This window comes from Sorex fumeus, unplaced genomic scaffold (genome assembly GCF_029834395.1).
Source record: "Sorex fumeus unplaced genomic scaffold, SorFum_2.1 ptg000030l, whole genome shotgun sequence".
NCBI lineage: Eukaryota > Metazoa > Chordata > Mammalia > Eulipotyphla > Soricidae > Sorex > Sorex fumeus.
The window spans coordinates 19,657,390-19,675,501 of record NW_026606087.1 but is presented as its reverse complement, the minus strand read 5'-3'; the positions used below and the strand labels follow the sequence as shown (position 1 = coordinate 19,675,501).

Sequence of the window (18,112 nt, the reverse complement as noted above, 5' to 3'; positions counted from 1 at the left end):
TCCCAGCTCCAAGGCGTTTCACTGGAAAGGTTTTATTGAAAAACACATCGTACAAATAAGTTCTTGGCTGACAGCAACAAAGGCCCGTTTTCCCCACCCTTCCCACTCCAGGTCTGGAAACCCATAAAAAGGGGGTAAAGTTCGTCCCTTGGATACCGGATACAATGATTGTTTTTGGCCAGAGTCGCCCTCCCCGCTCCCCGCCCCCGCATGAGTTATTTTCTGATTCCAGAGTCACTGTGGGGGGTGCCTGGGCCTGGCCACAGCACCTAGGTTTGTGGTCGAGAAGCTGGAAGTCTGGGGTCGCTGTGAGGGGGACTGAGGTGGGGTCAGGACAAGAGGCCCCTTCCACGGGCTGGGCGGGGTCTCAGGAGAGCGGGCGTGCTCAGACGTGACACTGAGGCAGGCCTCACCCCACAGCAGTCCAGGTCCCACAGGCTGTGTGCGTGGGGCCGAGTCCTCGGGAAGCCCGTGTCCAGGCAGTGCGGCCAGGAGTCCGGCCAGCAAGGCCGCCTGGACGCACCGGAAACCTGCAGGTTGCCCCCCACCCCACCCCATGGCATATCCAACACGGTGGCCTCAGCCCCCACCCCACCCCCCACCCCCGTAGCACCCATGTGTCTCAGGAGCCTTCGCTGCCCCCTGCTAGCCCGCGGCCACCCCAAGGCCCTACAACTCGTCACGCATCTTGTCCCCCTTGGGCCGGACCAGGCGCCCGATGAAGAGCAGGGAGCCGCTCTGGGTGTCTCGGACCAGGAAGATGAAGGGGTGGTCGGCATAGAAGAGCTTGGGGCTGCGCAGCTCCTCGCGCCCGTAGATGTCCTGGTCAAAGGGGTTGCCCTCCGTGTCCCACTCGAAGGCGGTGGCATGGAAGACGCTGGCCAGGTACAGGTCCTTCTTGCCCGACATGCGCGACAGGTCAGCCTTGTTCTTGTCGATGGCTTCGGTCAAGCCCAGCCCCGCCAGGTGTTTCTGTGGGACCAGGTGGGCGCCAGGTGAGGCCCCGAAGGGTCAACCTCCCAGACCCTCCCCCATACCGCCTGCTCCCTCCTCTGGATGGGTCCCCCCCGCCAGCCGAGTCCACATGTGCTCCTGGGCACCTGCCAGCCAGCAGCCTCTGGTGCCACTGCCCAGAGAAATGGTCCGAGGCTCAGGATTAAAAGGGCAAATGGACCCCAAGCCTTCCCTGATTTTTTTTTCCAAGTGTGACCGCAGCCAGCTGGCAGAGATGCCCCCTCGGAGGTTCTGAGAAAGGCATATTCCCCACCTCAGCCTGAACCCAGGGCTGCTGAATCCACATCGCTGTGGCTGGGCCCAGGAATCTTTTTTGAGAAATCTCCATGTCAGGGGGTGGGGTGACAGATAGCACCCTGAGTAAGGTGCTGGCCTTGCACATGGCCAACCAGGGTTCAATCCTGAGACCACCAGGAGTGAGTCCAAAGCAGTGTTAGGAGGAAGCCCTGAACACAGCCAGGTGTGGCCCAAAACTGAGAGAGAGAGAGAGAGAAAGAAGAAAAGCATTCCATAGAGGCAGGTGATGGGAGGGAACCTGGGGACACTGGTGCTGGGAAATGTATACGAGTGGAGGGATAGATATTGGAATACTGTATGACTGAAATCTAATCATGAACAGCTTTGCAAGGGTCTATATCTCACTGTGATTCAATAAAAAAGCAAAATAAATAAATAATTTTTTAAAATATAATAATAACTTTCATAAGCCCTGGGAAACAACAACAACAACAAAAAATCTCTAGGTCAATCCGGGCAGACTCAAGTTGAGAAAGATTGATATAAAAAAAGTGATGTCACCCTTCCTCTGGAAATGCCATGGCAGTATCTGGAGCAGTCACATAGGGTGGTAGAGGGCAGGCACTGCCCAGGACCAAGGGCAGTGCTGGAAATCACGCTGGGCTGGGAGGTGAAGCTCCTGACCTCCCAAAGTCAGTCTTGGACTCACCACAAAGGGGAGATGGTCTGCCAGCTTGAAGCAGACGCTGAGGCAGCCAGGACAGATGCCGGGCATGGCGTGAAGGCAGGCAGGCCACAGGGCACTGGCATAGGTGAGTGGGCCTTTTGGGTTTGTTTTTTTTTTGGGGGGGGGGGCGGAAGGTTTTTTTTTTTTTTATGATTATTGGGCCACACCCAACAATGCTCAGGGATTACTCCTGGCTCTGCACTCAGGAATCACTTCTGACAGTGTTCGGGGACGCTGGGGATCAAACTCGAGTCATCATGTGCAAGGCAAGCGCCTTACCTCTGTGTATCACTCCAGCACCAAGTAAGCCTTTCGGCTAGTGTACACACACACACACACACACACACACACACACACACACACACACACGCTTAGCAGCCTGGCAGAAGCCAGCAACTAGCATGGAGTCACACACACACACACACACACACACACACACGCTTAGCAGCCTGGCAGAAGCCAGCAACTAGCATGGAGTCACACACACACACACACACACACACACACACACACACACACGCTTAGCAGCCTGGCAGAAGCCAGCAACTAGCATGGAGTCACACACACACACACACACACACACACACCCATGTTCAGCAGCCTGGCAGCAGCCAGCACAGAGTATAATTAGCTCAGGGTGTTCTGGCCATGACCCAAGGAGAGGGTGCAGGCCGCCTCCCTCGCTAGGCCTGAGGCCAAGCCCAGTTGGACACTCAGGGGGCTCAGGACAGACCTGCTGGGCTGGTGGAAGGATACCCAAACACCAGCCCCCTCCTGCCCGACAGGCCGAGTGAGGGCCCCCTCACCTGCAGGTCGTGGGTCACCTCCACCACCCCCTTGGGCAGGGAGATGGCCACCGCCCTCTTCTTCAGCTTCCCCAGCCAGGCCTTCAGCTGCTCCTGAGTCAGCAGCTTCTCCAGACGCTCGAGGGGCTCCACGTGGTGGGGCATGATGATGATGAGGCTGGACAGTTTGTGCGCCAGGGGCATCTCCACAATCTGCAGCTTCTCGTTCTCGTCGTCATAGTAGTTGTAGAGGCCTGGAGAGGGGCCGAAAGGACGCTGAGCTCCATGCAGAGCCCAGGCAGGTAACCCCCAGCACCTCCTCCCTCTGCCAGGCACCTACCCGTCCGGTGCATCATGGTCACGCCCACGGTGTAGGAACGGGTCACCATGAAGCCTCGGTTGTCCACCATCTTGTGGTGGAATTTCTCGTCCCAGTGAGCTGCAGTGAGAACACAGGTGACTCAGTTAAAAAAAAAGAAAGAGAAGGACTGGAGCGATAGCACAGCAGGTAGGGCGTTTGCCTTGCACGTGGCTAACCCGGGTTCGATTCCCAGCATCCCATATGGTACCCTGAGCACCGCCAGGGGTAATCCTGAGCGCAGAGCCTGGAGTAACCCCTTTGCATTGCCAGGTGTGACCCCCCCCCAAAAAAGCAAAAAAATTTTAAAAAGAAATGCGCGCCCCTCTCCCATCTATACAATCACAGCCCACACCACTCCCAACTGCCTACCGTGTCTTTGTAACAGTCGATATCTAGGTTTGTCTTGGGGCTCACCTGAAGGCCCCCTCCCTGCCTAGCCCCCAGCTCAGAGTATGTGCTCCATGCTTTAGGGAACAGAGTCCTGGCACTGGGACATGTCAGCGCTGGTCCCAATGACAGGTATTTTTGCTGAAGTACCACCATGTCACCATCTCCAGCCTCTGCCCTGGTGCCTGTCCAGCGCCAAGGTCCATGTGCTGAGCAGGACTTTCTGCCCTCTCTGCTATAACTAAGGGTTCTGGGTTCTAGGCAGAGAGTATCCCAAGACCACTTTTAATTTTTCTTTTTTTTTGGGGGGGGGGTGCATACCCAGCAGTGCTCTCCTGGCTCTGCACCCAGGAATTACTCCTACCAGTGCTCGGGGCACCATTTGGGATGCCGAGGATCAAACTCAGGTCAGTAGTGTACAAGGCAAACCCTCTACCTATTGTATTCTCTCTCTCTCTGGCTCCAACCACTCTCAATATTTCACTGCAAGTCCTAGCTCTGGAAGCAGAAAAAAACTGGTCCCAAAACTGTAATCTGAGCTCTACTGAGTCACAGTCTATGTTTGAGCCAGTCCAGGCTTGGTTGTTGAGTGGTGGTGAGATCTTTCACCCTTTTGCCTTGCTCCCCAAATGAATAAAAAAAAGAAGGAACACCCTCAAACACAGCACACTTGAGAGGAACGGTGCAAACCACATAGTACACAAGTCCTACTTGACCCCCAAATGGAACCTTCAACTCAAAACAGGTAAGCCTGAAGCATGTCTCTCTGAGTCTGTTTCCTCACCTGTGATATGCCCTAAGGGTTATGCAGGTCCCAAGGCAGGAGAGATTCAGGGGGAGCTCTGGGCCCCATCTCTGGCAATTCATGTTCCAACACCCCCTCCCCCCCAAAAAAAGAGATCCCAGCTGTGTGCTTTGTTCCAGCCACTGTTGAGAGTGAGTACTGTTGAACTTCATTAACAAGACACAGAGCTTTTTGTTATTGCTTTGGGCTTTTGTTTTGGGGTTCTGTGCTCAGGGATCACTTCTGGCAGGGCTCAGAGGAATCATAACTGATGTCCATGCTCAAACCTGGTTTGTCTTCTGGCAAGGCAAATGCTGTACTATCTCCCTGGCCCCAATCCACAGCACTTTGAAACTAGGAAACAAGGTCCTTCCGATGTTCCTGAATCTGTCTCATTCCTTTTTAATTTTTGTTTTGTTTTGTTTTTTGCTTTTTGGGTCACACCCGGCGATGCGTAGGGATTACTACTGGATCTGCACTCAGGAATTACTCCTGGCGGTGCTCACGGGACCATATGGGATGCTGGGAATTGAACCCAGTTTGGCTGCGTGCAAGGCAAACGGCCTACCCGCTGTGCTATTGCTCCAGTTCCAGATTTATTTATTTGTTTATTTGTCTATTTATTTTGACGGTGCCAAGGATCTTATTGGAGGGGCTGGTGCTGCATCACACACAAAGCCGTGCTGGGGGCTTACTCCTGACTGTGCTGGGGTTATTCCTGGCCGTTATTCTACCCATTTGGGTAGACGAAAGGCAGTGATAGGGATCTAACAGAGCTCAGCCATCTGAAAGGTAAGTGCCTTCTGTCCTGTACCATCTTCCAGGCCGCGGTACCAGGGCTGTAACTCTGGACCTCACAGGGCCAGCGCATGCGCTCTAGGGCTGAGCTGCATCCTAGACCTAGCGTCCAGCAGGGGGAAAAAAGACAGAATTCTCTCGGGAGGTGGGATGAGAGAGCCTCAAAGCTGCCCCCCGCCTGGCCCCGCCCCGGGGACTCACGCTTGAAGAACATGGCATTGACCAGCAGGGCGCCGTCGGTGCGCTCCACGTCCTTGGTCACCTCGGGCAGCTTGCCGTCGGTGGTCTGCGCGGCCCACTCGTTGATGGACTGCAGGGCGCTGCGCTTGTCGCGGAAGTTGATCTTGGAGTGCTCGCAGTTGTAGTGCTGCTTGCTGCTGCGCACGAAGTCCTCGGCGAAGCTCACGGAGCTGGGCCCGTACAGGCGGCTGCCCAGCTTCCAGGTCACGTTGCGCGCGGTGCTGTTGCTGAGCGAGCGGAGCAGCTCGCCCAGCCCGCTGTGCACCTCCTCGTCGCGCAGCTGCTCGGCGCTCAGCACCGCCTTGGCCTGCGACGCCGTGGCCGCCTTGCCGCCCAGCGACACCAGCCCCAGCGAGGAGGCCACCACCACGGGCGACAGCAGGATGTTCTCCACCGCCTGGTCCTTGGCCATGGCCTGGTAGAGGCTGAAGGCCAGGCCGGAGCTGCGCTCAGCCAGCGACGTGGCCTTGGGGCTGAGCTTCTCCGAGGTGCCCGGCGCTGCGGCCGCGGTGGGCTTCTTCACCTCGGCGGCCAGGGCCACGAGGCAGCAGGTGCCCAGGAGCAGCAGGCAGCGCATGGCTGGGAGGTAGTGGGCGCACCACGGAGGACCTGTGAGGGAGGGCTGCAGAGACAGGCGACCCTGAAGTCCCGCCGCCGCCCACCAACTCCCGCAGCCAGCTCGTGCCCAGCAGGAGCTCAGACTTAAGTCAGTGCTGCCCAGGTTGGGAGTCAGGCTGCCCACTTCCTCAGGGGAAATCTTTGCAGTCCAGGTGCATAGTTGTCTATGCATCACCCCTCTAACCTTACACCTGAGGTCTTACATTGTACTTACAACATTGACACTTATGTATACAAAGTATCACTCCCACCCCCAATTAGTTCCTGATCGGAGAACAGGAAACCCAGCAGGCTGGTCTCCTTAGAGCCGCATTTCTCCACTCCACGGCCGGATGTGGCTCCAGGATATTCCACAGGGATGCCCTTGAGAATCCGACAAATGAGAACCAGGACACAAGACTGGGGGGTGGGGGGGTGGCAATGGGCAGGCTGGGAAACAAGTTGAGGAACTGCCCTAGAGCAGCATATGGATGGAGACCACCAGAAAGGACCTCAAGCTCTTGACTGCCCAGCTGACCTCCTCCCTTCCGCCCCTGGCATCACATGATACCTCAAGTATCACCAAGTGACCTCTGAGCACAGAGCCAGGAGTAGCACCCAGCACTGCTGGGTGTGCGCCCCTCAAACAAAAAAAAAAAAATGTCAAGCCCGAGTTCACCCTCAGAGATGATTCTGGTGTCTGTCACGGTTACACCCAGACTCGCAACCCAGTTAGTAGGATTATTAGAAAGACATTGGTGCTTTCAAAGCTCTCGAGGTGACTCTGGTAAGGAAAGTTGGAGAGCTTCGGCCCTAAATTCCTGCTGTTCAAGCCTATTCCAGCTGTTCAGCTATCGGAGCATGAGCAAACTCCAGCCCCTTCGGCCAGACCAGGGGCCCCGTCTGAAGATTCACTGGGAGGCAGGCAGCTGGGGCCCAGGTGCCCCCAGCTGGGAAAAGCTGGCCAGTGGGTGGAGCATCAGCCTCCCCACAGGCTGTCATTCAGCTCTGAGATGTTAATGAGTCACTGACAGGTTCACTTATTAAATAGGGGGAGCCCAGACACAGCACTCACAGCCTGCGTCCTTCTCCAAATTACAAGACCTAGGAGGTTGCAGTCTCCATCCTGGCCGGGGCTAGCCTGTCCACAGTCTCTGGGGTAGGTGGGAAATCCCCCCAGACAAAAGCTGCACCGTGCGGGGGAAAGGCTTCCGGAGAGGAAGGATGGGGGGAGGGAAGGCTCTAATCAATGGAGCAGCAACAACTCCAACTCCACACCCCCAGAGACCAGGCAGCTGTGTGTGAATCCTCCAGGAAGCAGGGCTGCAGCACTTAGGAAGAGCCCCCCACTCTCCTCTTGGGGTCTCCAGGGGCCTCCAGTCAAGACTTGGGCATGTTCCTCCCTCCTTTGTTCCCTTCCTCAGGGACAGGAGGCAGGGTGGGCTGAAGGGGGCTGGGGTTCACTCCGGCAGACCCCACCATGCCCTTCCAGGACTCCAGCCTTTTGCGGGAGGGCTGGGTTTCTGGGGGGGGCTCCAGGCCCCCTCCTTGAAAGTGCAGGGACAAGAAGGGGTCCAGGGGAGAGAGGCGTGGAGGTGAGCAGGTCACTAGCACTGCAATGATCTGGGGGAGAGTTAGCTACTGGAGAGACTGGCTCCGTAAGGGACAGGGTAAGAGGGGGACCCTGAAGAACACACTGGAAAGAGAAGCCCCTCCCAAGATGCCCATGTCACAGTGCTCACAGCCCTGCCTCCTTACCAGGCCTGGAGCCTCAAAGGCAGAGTGACCATACAGCTATACGAATCAGGGCATTTAGGCGAGAGTCACACAGGGCACTAGTGATACCAAGCAACAGGCATATGGTTACAGTACTGAAAGGCCTGGTCCAATGTAGCTGATGCCGGAGCTTAGGCTGCCAACATGAGCGAGAGCGAGAGGGGGAGAGAGAGAGGGGGAGAGAGAAGGAGGGAGGGGGAGAGAGAGAGAGAGAGAGAGAGAGAGAGAGAGAGAGAGAGAGAGAGAGAGAGAGAGAGAGAGAGAATCCCAGAGAGTGAGAGAGAATCCCAGGGAAAGAGAATCCCAGAGATCCCAGAGTGAGAATCCCAGAGAGAGAATCCCAGGGAGAAAGAATCCCAGAGAGAGAGAGAGAGAGAGAGAGAGAGAGAAGAAGAAGGAGGAGGAGGAGGAGGAGGAGGAGGAGGAGGAGGAGGAGGAGGAGGAGAGCCTGGCTCTCGGCCCTGCCACGTGGCGGACTCCATCTTCGCAGCCCCCACCTCCGGCCAAGCCAACCTCAAAAGGCTGGGAGGAGCTTTTCCAAGATCGCTTTAAATGACTAGTTTGGGATTCCTCAGGCAGCCACGCAGCTGCGCCTGCTCTGGTGACGTGGCGGGCTGGAGACTGGAGTGGCAGAGGGGGGCTTCCAGCCTGGAGAGCAAGAGGCCTGGGATCGGGGCCCGGGGATGCTGTGCTGGCCCATGAGCCTCTGGCAGGAAGAAACTCCCTGTCGGCCCTACTGCAGGAACCCAGGCAGGTCTCTGCAAGCCCGCCAGCCTCCCTACCCAGCCGGCTCAGAGAAATCCCGGCCCTTAGGCCAAGGTTAGACTCTCCCAAGTCCCCAGAAGAGACATCCCTCCCCTCCCACCATCAGAGCCCAGGGCTGTGCTCACAGCTGGCCAGGTTCGTGCTGAGACTAGATGGGGGTTCTGAAAGAAGAGTGCTGATGAGGGGGGCCTACCAGGGCCTCAGGACACAGGGGTTGGGGGGCCTAAAGTCCCTTGACACTGTCCTGGGGGTGGGGGGGTGTCAATGCCTGCCTTTTCCATTCTGAAACAAAACAGGAGTTACAAGGAGGAACAAACGTAGAACAGGGAGGCAGGGGACAGAAGGGCCTGGAAGGATTGACCCAAGTGGGGTCCCTGGGCCAATGCACGAAACCAGTCCCCACTCTGCAGGAAGCTTGGAGCTGGTCCAAATCACTGCACGGAGGATGAAGAGGCTCAGCAGGGTGGGGCAGAGAAGTCCATCCCCCCTCCCCCTTAAGTCCCACAGGCTCCTAGAGGCCCCACAGAGCAGCCCCCGAAGACAGGATGTGGAGTCCTGATTCAGCGCAGAAAATCTCTGCTAGGACCCAGGGCCAGAGACAAAAGAAGAGCGGGAGGAGGGTGGGGGCGAATCCCCAGACGGGGAGGGTGTGGCCCCAGTCGGAGACTCGCAGGAACCGGAGGCCCCTCGGTCTCCCCCAGCCCATCCGGGACCCGCAGCCCCGAGGGAGCGACGGGAAGCGGGGACAGAGGAGGGGCCTGCCTGGCCCTCGGGCGGGCTGGAGGCGGCTCCACTCCGGCGGAGTCTACACCCGCAGGAACCCCAGGAACCGGGCCGCGTGGGCAGAGTCGTGTCGGCGACCCAAAGCCTTGGGGGACTGCAGACTCGTGCCGACCACAGACTCCCCCCCAGTCATGGGAACCCCAAGAGACAGCACCCCCACTGCCCACCAGGAAAAACCCAAGTCACTTCCTCTCCTGCTCCCCCAATTCCAAGTGACTCTGAGCCCCCCAGCACGCCCGCGCGGGGGTCTGGTCCACCCCGGCCCCCCGTCTCTGCGGACCGAGACGGGACCTGCAGCTGGTCGGGTCTCGGGTTCTGGGTCCCGGGTCGGGGGGCGCCCCTCTTCCTCCCTCTTCGATCGCCTGAGCATCTCCAGCCCCGGTTCTCCACCGTCCCGGTGCCCGCCGGGCCTTGTAGGGGTTCCTCCCCGCGCCCGTTAGCCCGGACCCCGGACCCCTCACCTGGGCCGCCGGGAGGGCGCCGAGACCGGGCAGAGCGCGAGCCGCCGGCCAGTCCACTCCCTGCCGCCCCGCTCCCGCACCTATATAAGGCGAGCCCCCGCCCGCCCGGCCCCAGAAACTTCTGGAAAGTTGGAAAAGCTTCCGGAGGGCGCCCGGGCTTTGCCAAAAAAAGCCAAAGACCTCCCCCAAGTCGCCCCGCTCCCGCCCCGCCGCGGCCCCTGGGTCCTACTGCCCCGGGCCGGCCCGCACGGACCCGCTCGCAAGCGCCACCTCCCGGATCGCAGCGGCGGGACCTAATGGGGGAGGGGGCACCCCCCCCCCCCCAAAGAGCCCCCCCCCACACACAGCCAGGCAGGAGCCTGTCCGCGGACGCCTCATGGGACTCTCCAAGGACTCAGTCCCCTCACTGGAGTGGGGCCCGGTTGCCCGCCCCCTCCAAGCACTCTCTCTCTAGGGAAGCTGTCTGGGTGGAAGGCGGGCCCCTCTCATCTCCGCCTATGCAGGACAGAAGGGGAATCAGACATAGGTTCTGGGGGCTGGAGCGACAGTACGGCGAGGAGGGCACTGGCCTTGCAAGCGCGGAATCCCGAGTTCAATCCTGGGCATCCCATACGGTCCCCAAGCACTCCAGGAGTGATTCCTGAGCCAGGAGTAACCCCCAAGCTCTGCCAGGTGTGGTCCCAATCCAAGAACAAACACACGAACAGACCCAGAATCTGACTCCCACCCCCAAAAAATTCTTGGACAGAGGGAGGCAGAGACAATAGAGTTAGAGGGGGCCTCAGGAAGGTAAGATCCTGGTGGTCCACTAAGTTCGGCGTGTGGCTCTAAGGCCCCATGCTTTCCTTTTCCAGGCCTCTGCTCCAGGAAGCTGTGGTACGAAATCATTCCTTCTTAGGTCCTGTCTCTCTCCTTGCTCATCCCTCCCGCCTCCCAGGCTCCCAGCCTCCCAGCAGTCCACCCTCCCACAACTAAGACCCTCCCCCACTAAGCTTACTCCGACTGATTCTTTTCTGTTCTAGGTGCTGAATACACAAGCTCAGAACAGGACAAAGTCCCTGTCCTCCAGGACAGGCACCCAAGGGTTAGTACGTTTAGGAGGGAACTCAGAAAGGAAGTTTGGGGCACTCCCTCCCCATCTAACATCCTCTGTAAAAATGAAATAATGGAAGACGGTGTGGAGAGAATGGGACGGAATGGTCAGAAACTCATTCTCCCAGGGGGGCTGGCACGAAAGTACAGCAGGAGGGCACATACCTTGCAGGCCGCTGACCCGGGTTTGATCCCCAGCACCCCATATAGTTCCCGAGCCCACCAGGAGTAATTCCTGAGTGCAAAGCCAGGAGCAACTCATTCCTTCAGTCAACAAACTGTGCTGAGAATCCTTTTTTTTTCTTCCATATCCACTCAAGCTATGGCTTATTGGGGGAGGGCACCTTGCGGGAGTCCTGCTAGCTGGCACTGTCTAAGGGGGTCCCTAACATTTTAGGCTGGGTGAACTGCCTCTCCACTCCAAGTCCGATTACAAGGATTCTGGGAAATTTCATCTCCCAAAAGTCCTTTGAATCAGAGGTCAAAGAATCAGAGATTACTTGGATCCTAAAGTAATCATCATAGAATACAATCTCCGTAGAGAAGCCCCTTGGAATCCTTGAGTGCATGAAGAATGGAGAGATTAGAATGTGAATCTCAAAGAATTTGAAGGAAAGAAGAATGGAGTTTGCTAAGCATCTCAGAGCTCCTGGAATCCTGGTCGCAGGGAGAAATCTCTGTATGCAGTATCCCCAAACGACCCCCCCCCCCCCCGACACACAAAGGCACCTCCAAAAACAGATCATCACCTTCTTCCAGCTGCTGCTTTCTTTCCTTGCTTCTGATCAGTAACACATCTACCAGTTTTAGGGTAGAGGTGCAGCTCCTTATATGCTTTCTCCTGCCTCAGTGTGAATTGCTGGGGCTGGAGTGATAGCTCAGTGAGTAGGGTGTTTGCCTTGCATGTGGTCAACCCAGGTTCATATGGTCCCCTGAGCACTGCCAGGAGTAATTCCTGAGTGCATGAGCCAGGAGTAATCCCTGTACATCGCCGGGCGTGACCAAAAAACCAAAAATAAATAAATAAATAAAAGTCAGGCGATATCATCCATAAAAAAATTTAAAAAAAAAACATGAATTGCTTTTCTGTTTTATTTTGGGGCCACCAACTGAAGTCAGAGCTCAGGGATCACTCCTGGTAGTGCTCTGGAGACCACATGCAGTGCTGGGAATCCACCCCTGCATGATTTTTCTGGCCCAGGTGTATTTCTTTTTTAGGATGAAGCCTGGCTCTCTCCAAGGCAGGCAGGGAGGGGGCTGCCCAGACCCTGCTCTCCATCTCACTCCCATGCATGCCACCTTGGCCTTCTAATGGTGACAGCCGACTAGTGAGTTGAAAGTCCATCAGAGCAGGTAGACGGAAGGAAAAGTTCCCCCCCAGTAAGTCCAGATCTGAAAATACATCAAGCTTCCCTCTCTTTGCTCTTTCGGGTTTCCCGTTTCTTTTTATGGTCCAGAGGATTCAACCCAGACCCTCACACATGCGAGTTCTCTGTCTCAGAGCCACCTCCCCGAAGCTCTCTGGGGTCTCAGGAACTGTGACTCCACCAAGTGCTGTGACTCTGAGCAAGGGGGTGGACTGAGGCTGTGGATAAACCCAGAATCCCAAAAGGCCAGAAAGCTTCACCCCCGGCCCTTATAGGAAAGGAAAGTTGCAGCCTGGCAAGGGGCTGGGGGGAGGGTGCTTTGTCCACACCTCACCAGACTGTAGCCCCCCCTGGGCCAGAGCCCCCTTCAAATGCTACTCCTGCTTCTCCTGTCACCTCACATCCCTCTCTTTTTGGTTACTGAAAGCCAGTGGAGTCATTTGGGAAAGGCCAGAGCTTTCTTTTCATCTTGTCATGATCCGCAGACAGCCGGGGGAAGTGTAGGCGGGGAGAGAGGGATGGGCCGATTGGCCATGGCTCTGCAGGAGCAGGGGTTCAAGAGGAGATGCAGCGGCTCCTTTAAATGTCCAAGAATTAAAAAAAAAAAAGTCCCGAGATCTTGCCTCCGCTGAGCTCAGAGCCTAGGCCCTCCCCCACACCCCCTGCTTTCTGGGAAAAGCACTCTATAGGGAATGGGGAAAGTGCTGATAAGCAGGGGATGTCTGATCCCCCCCTGCAGGAGCTGTTCCTGCCCCCACCCCACCCCCATTAGGGCCTCCCAGGAACTCTTCTGAGTCTCAAGGGGTGTGGACAGCCTGAAATAGAAAAGCACTTAAGTCCACACTGCACAACACAACTCCCTCCACAGAACGGCCCAGAGAAGGGCAGGAATTTACCCAAAGTCACACAGCAACCAGTGATGGGACTAACCAGAGCTCATACTCCGGGCACCCCTCTTTCCTTCTGCTGTGGCACACCCCTTCTAACTGACCCAGAGAGTACGCTGCTGACCAGACTCTGCTGGGGTTTGCAGAACCAGCTCACTTTTAGTTTGGTTTTGTTCTTATACACAATGGCGGTACTCAGGGCTACTCCCGGCACTGTGCTCAGGGGACCATGAATGCCAGGGATCAAAGCTGGGGTTCTGCATGCAAAGCATCTAGTCATTAGAGCATCACCTGGGCCCTGAGAATCAACTTTCTTTAGCGCCAGTGACCAGATTCACAAAGGCCTCCCCTTGTAGCTCCTAGGACAGTAGCAAACACGGGGCAGAGCGCCTGAGTATTGCCAGGTTTGAATTCCAAAACTGGAAATGAAAAACAAAAGCAGGGGGACTGGAGCGATAGGACAGCGGGTAGGGCATTTGCCTTGCACACGGCCAACCCGAGTTCGATCCCCAGCATCCCATATAGTACACTGAGCACCACCAGGAGTGATTCCTGAGTGCATGAACCAGGAGTAGCCCCTGTGCACTGCCTGGTATGGCCAAAAAGGAAAAAAATAAATAAATAAAATGCATTACAGAAAAAGAAAAGAAAAACAAAAGCAGGGGGCACCCCACAGCACAGCGGGTAGGACACTTGCCTTTATGCAGCTGACCTGAGTTCAATCCTCCACTCCCTAAGCACCACCAGGAGTGATCCGATCCCCTGAGCACAGAGCCAGGAGTAAGCTCTGAGCACTGCCAGGTGTGGCCCCCAAAACACACAGACAAAAACAACATGTTATTTGTGCTTATACATTAGGGTTATTCTCAGTAGTAGTTCCAGGTTAAGTAAACAGGGCTCAGTGAGGATTCCCCGTGGAGCATGCAGTGGGCAGGCTAGAAGTTGAACCTATCTATCTGCCTGTCCGTGGAAGAGTGGCAGGGGGAGAAAGTGACATTTCTGCACCCTCTTGCAGTGGCCATGGCCCGTGTAGGGCACCCAAAGTGATACCTCACTTTCATTTTAGGACATGGTCAGAAGGAAATCGAACCTCTTTCTCCCTTTGCTGCAAGATAAAACTGTACCATCACAGAGAGATGGTACAGGGCAAGCCGATTGCCTTGCAATGTGAGCTAGGGATTCACAGGGCTAGGAATAGCCCCTGAGCACCGCTGGGTGTGGCCCCAGAAAGCCCACACAAAATGAATGGAAGACTGGGGGGCAGAAATCTCCCCTGGGCATGGTGGGCTCTGTCCTGCAAACCGGGAGCTGAGGATATGCTCACAGCTCGAAGCAAAAGGAAGGGAAACAACTTCTGCTAAGAACAAGAGCAGGGCACAGCTGCCCAGGGAGCTTAGAGAGCAGGAACCCTCCCTTCCCCTCCAGGACTGGCCCTGCTCACACCCCTCACAGATTCTGGTGCCAAGAGAACAGGAACCAGAGAGAGTACAATGGACAGGGCGCTCGCCTTGCATGCAGCAGGCCAGAGATCGGTCCCTGGCATCCCATATGGTCCTTGGAACCTCCCCAGGAGTGATCCCTGAGCACAGAGTCAGAAGTAAGCCCTGAGCACTGCTGGATGTGCAGCCCAAAAATAGAAAAAGAGAGAAGTCAGGGGGAAAGCCAGTGGCCGACACCACACCCAAGGGACACCTGCCCCGCCCCCCCTCCAGAACACTGAAGACTCTTGTGTCCACCTCCTGCTGTGGGGCGCACATGACTGACTCTTGAACTCTATGCAGACAGGTTGGGGCTCCTCTCCAGCACCCCAGGGAACCCCCCCTGTGTGTATGGGTGTTAAGCAGAGATACACACAGACCAAGGCTCAGCGGAAGGAGCAGGGCATGTCGCAGGGCTCCATCTCATGCCCTCACCCCTGAGGAGCTGAGGGGGCTTTGGGAAGTCGCCCTATGCTCTGGCTGCCACTTTCCCAGTACAAAGGGAGAACGTGATCTCTCCTACCCCCCCCCCCCATGCCTCTGCCTTCACCTCAAACCTTGTATACAGGGGCCTCAGCCAATAGTATGGCGAGCAGGGCATTTGCCCTGCATGCGCGGTCCATCCTGGTTCAATCCCCGGCATCCCATATGGTCGGTCCCCTGAGCACCGCCAGGAGTGATTCATGAGTGCAGAGCCAGGGGTAAGCTCTGAGCATTGCTGGGTATGGCCCCAAACCAAAAATAAATAAGCAAGCAAACAAAAAGATCTGTATTTAGGAGCTCGGGGATCAACTCAATGGGCCAGACACATACTTTGCATCAGGAAGCCTGGGTTTGACCCCCAGTTCCACAAGGTCCCCCATAGCACCATCACCAAGTATTGCTGGTTGTGGTCCCCCAAACCCCCGCATCCACCTATATGGGGGGTTAAAGCCTGTCTGAGGCAAAGCTCTCGGTCCCACTGGGACAGGGGCTGAACGAGTGCAGAGCACGGGGACAGGATTCCTGACCCACCCCGGGCCTCCATCAATCACACCAGCCCCTTTGCCACCCCCCACAGAGGGCACACGAGGGTCCCTGCATGAGAGGACCCTGATGCCAGGGACAGAGGCGTCCTGAGGCTTCTGAAAGCTGATACTCAGCTTTGCAGTGGGGAGCATATTTAACTCCAGATAGATTGGGGGCTCCCCCCTTCTCCCAGCCCCCTCCCAAGTTTTCTCCCAGGCCCATGGATGCGCCTCCAGCAGCCAGGCCCTCCACTGTAGGAGGGTGGGATGGTGTAAAGTACAGTGGATGCTTGACCCTCGCAGGTCTGTACTGTGCAAATATAATATAAGGCCAGGGGGATGCAGAGTAAGCCTTGCAGGCCCTGAGTTTGATCCCCGGCACAAATGTCCTTCCTAGCCCCAGCACCACTAGGCACCTGAGCATTGCTTGGGAGATGCCTCCCCCACACCCAAAAAAAGAGGGGCTGGAGCAATAGTCCAGTGGGTAGGGCACTTGCCTTGCATGCAGCCATCCAGGATTCAATCCTCATCACCCCATAAGGTCCCCCCAAGACTTCTAGGAGTGATCTCTGAGGGCAGAGCCAGAGTTAGCAGTGAGCACTGCCCGGTATGGCCCAAAACCCCAAAATAAATAAATATAAAAATAAAGAATACATTCAGTGGTGCATATGTAAAATAATGCTTATGCAAAATATGTCTTGAGCAACGAGATTAATGGAAGAGCCAAGGTCTCAGAGCCTTTTGAGAATGAAGTCAGGACTTGGAGCCAGGGGGCTCCATCAGAGACACAGGGTCCAGGCCTCGTATGTGTGGGGGTGGGGTCTGGGCTCCACCCCCCGGTTCTCCTAACCACAGCCAGGAGGGAGCCGGTTCTCCCTGCTGACTCAACTCAGAGCATTGCTCGGTGTGATGGAGAACGAAAAGAAAAGTCGGGCCTGAATGCCAGAGCGGGTCAGCAAGGGGTGGGAGAGACAGGGGGGATGGGGGGATGGGGGTGGGAGGGATATTATCCATGGTGGTGGAAAATGGGCACTGGTGGAGGGATGGGTATCTGATCATTGTATAATTGAAACCAAAGCACAAAAAATTGTAAATCTACAACTTTAAAAATAAAATAAAATAAAATAAAGAGGAAAAAATCAATTTAGAGAGTTCTCCGGTGACTGCGGGAGGTCCGAGAGAAAGTGTCGTCATGTGCGCGTGGGCGCCGGGGACTCTCTGGGGTCCTGCAGCGGCAGGAACTGAGAACTTCAAGGACTGCGGCGCTGAGGACTTCCCAGCGGCAGAGGCCGCCTGGGGAGGCGCAGGGAGGGGAGGCGCCGTGGGACCCAGCCAGCACTTGGGGAGAGAAGACCAGGCCCTGGGGCCTGAGCGAGGGACCGGGGGGCCACCGCGGGCTGGAGGTGGAGGCGGAGCTGCGGGCCTCGGCGGGGCGCGAGGGGCAGACGTCGCCCTCCTCCCGCTCCAGGAATGCAGGAATGCGGAGGGAGGACCCGGCTGGGCTGCCACGTGGGGACGCCGTGGCCACCGGGGTGGGCCAAGGCGGGGTCTGCACCCTGGGCGGGCCCCACTGGCCGGCGGCGGGGCGGAGCCGGGCCCGGCACGCAGCTGTGGCCAATCCCCGCGGGGCCCGGCGGGGGATGCGCGGCCGCGGGCCAGGGGTGCGCAGGGAGGGACCGGCAGCGCGGGACGGGCCCGGTGCCAAGGGCCGTGTTCTCTGGGTCCGCGGTGACTCACGAGGGAAACTCGCGGGAGAGCGCTCCGGGGCCCAAGGGGTGCGGGTGACGCACAGCTGATGGGACGCACAGCTGGGACTGCGCCACAGCTGTTTCTCTGCGCAGGCCAGATGCGGACCCCAGAGAAAGGGGCCTGCACGCGCTCCGGGGCAGCTGGAGCTAGGCCTGGGTGCTCAGCTCGGTGCTCAGCCAGCCTCCAGCGTGTGTGTCACTGGTCGAGTCCCGGAGAACCTGGGAGCCTACTGCCCCCGTCTCTGTGGCAGGAACAGGGGCCGCTGGAATTCGCGCTCACATTTTGGTGCTCTGGGTACAATGGCAGACATCTTATTATCTCATTTTTACCTTGGACAACCTGGCAGGCTACCGAATGTAACCTGCCCACATGGCAGAGTCTGGCAAACTCCCCGTGGCGTATTCAGTATGCCAAAAACCAGTAACAATGATGGGTCTCATTCTCCTCACCCTGAAAGAGCCTTGAATGTGGCACTTTTTAGAATCTCAGGGCCAGGACGAAGGAGACGTTACTGGTGCCTGCTCGAGGCAATCGACAAACAGCAGGACAAACAGCAGGATGATCGTAATCGTGGGTACAATATGGGTACAATATGGTGCTGCTTGGGATGGTGGGGTGGGGGTGACAGAGGACCACCAGGCTGCTCCTGGTGGCACTCAGGGGACAGAATGTTGCTAGGGTTGAATTCTGGTGTGAGTTATTTTTCTTACACCCCCCCCCCCCGAACTGTAGTGATAACACAGCGGGTAGGGCGTTTGCCTTGCACAGGGCCAACCCGGGTTTGATTCCCAGCCCCAGGCCGGTAGAGCCTGGCAAG

At 57.0% G+C, this 18,112-nt stretch overlaps 1 protein-coding gene across 1 annotated transcript; it reads right to left on the bottom strand.

Annotated features, from left to right (window-relative positions):
- On the bottom strand, positions 1–9,841 carry SERPINH1 (serpin family H member 1). Its single transcript, XM_056115878.1, has 5 exons — positions 9,716–9,841; positions 5,295–5,955; positions 3,104–3,202; positions 2,785–3,017; positions 1–972 (listed from the first exon to the last, which is right to left on the bottom strand). Exons 2-5 carry the CDS (start codon positions 5,908–5,910, stop codon positions 670–672), a joined length of 1,251 nt encoding a protein of 416 aa, XP_055971853.1. The 5' UTR covers positions 5,911–5,955; positions 9,716–9,841; the 3' UTR covers positions 1–669.
- Positions 9,842–18,112: the final 8,271 nt, after the last annotated feature.

Excerpts from the sequence above, each read along its gene's own strand:
- SERPINH1 (XM_056115878.1), bottom strand. The coding sequence starts at position 5,910 with ATGCGCTGCCTGCTGCTCCTGGGCACCTGCTGCCTCGTGGCCCTGGCC. Across the intron at positions 3,203-5,294 it reads CAATGCCATGTTCTTCAAGC|CTCACTGGGACGAGAAATTC; the intron begins GTGAGTCCCCGG and ends TTCTCACTGCAG. Across the intron at positions 973-2,784 it reads AGGTGACCCACGACCTGCAG|AAACACCTGGCGGGGCTGGG; the intron begins GTGAGGGGGCCC and ends CTGGTCCCACAG.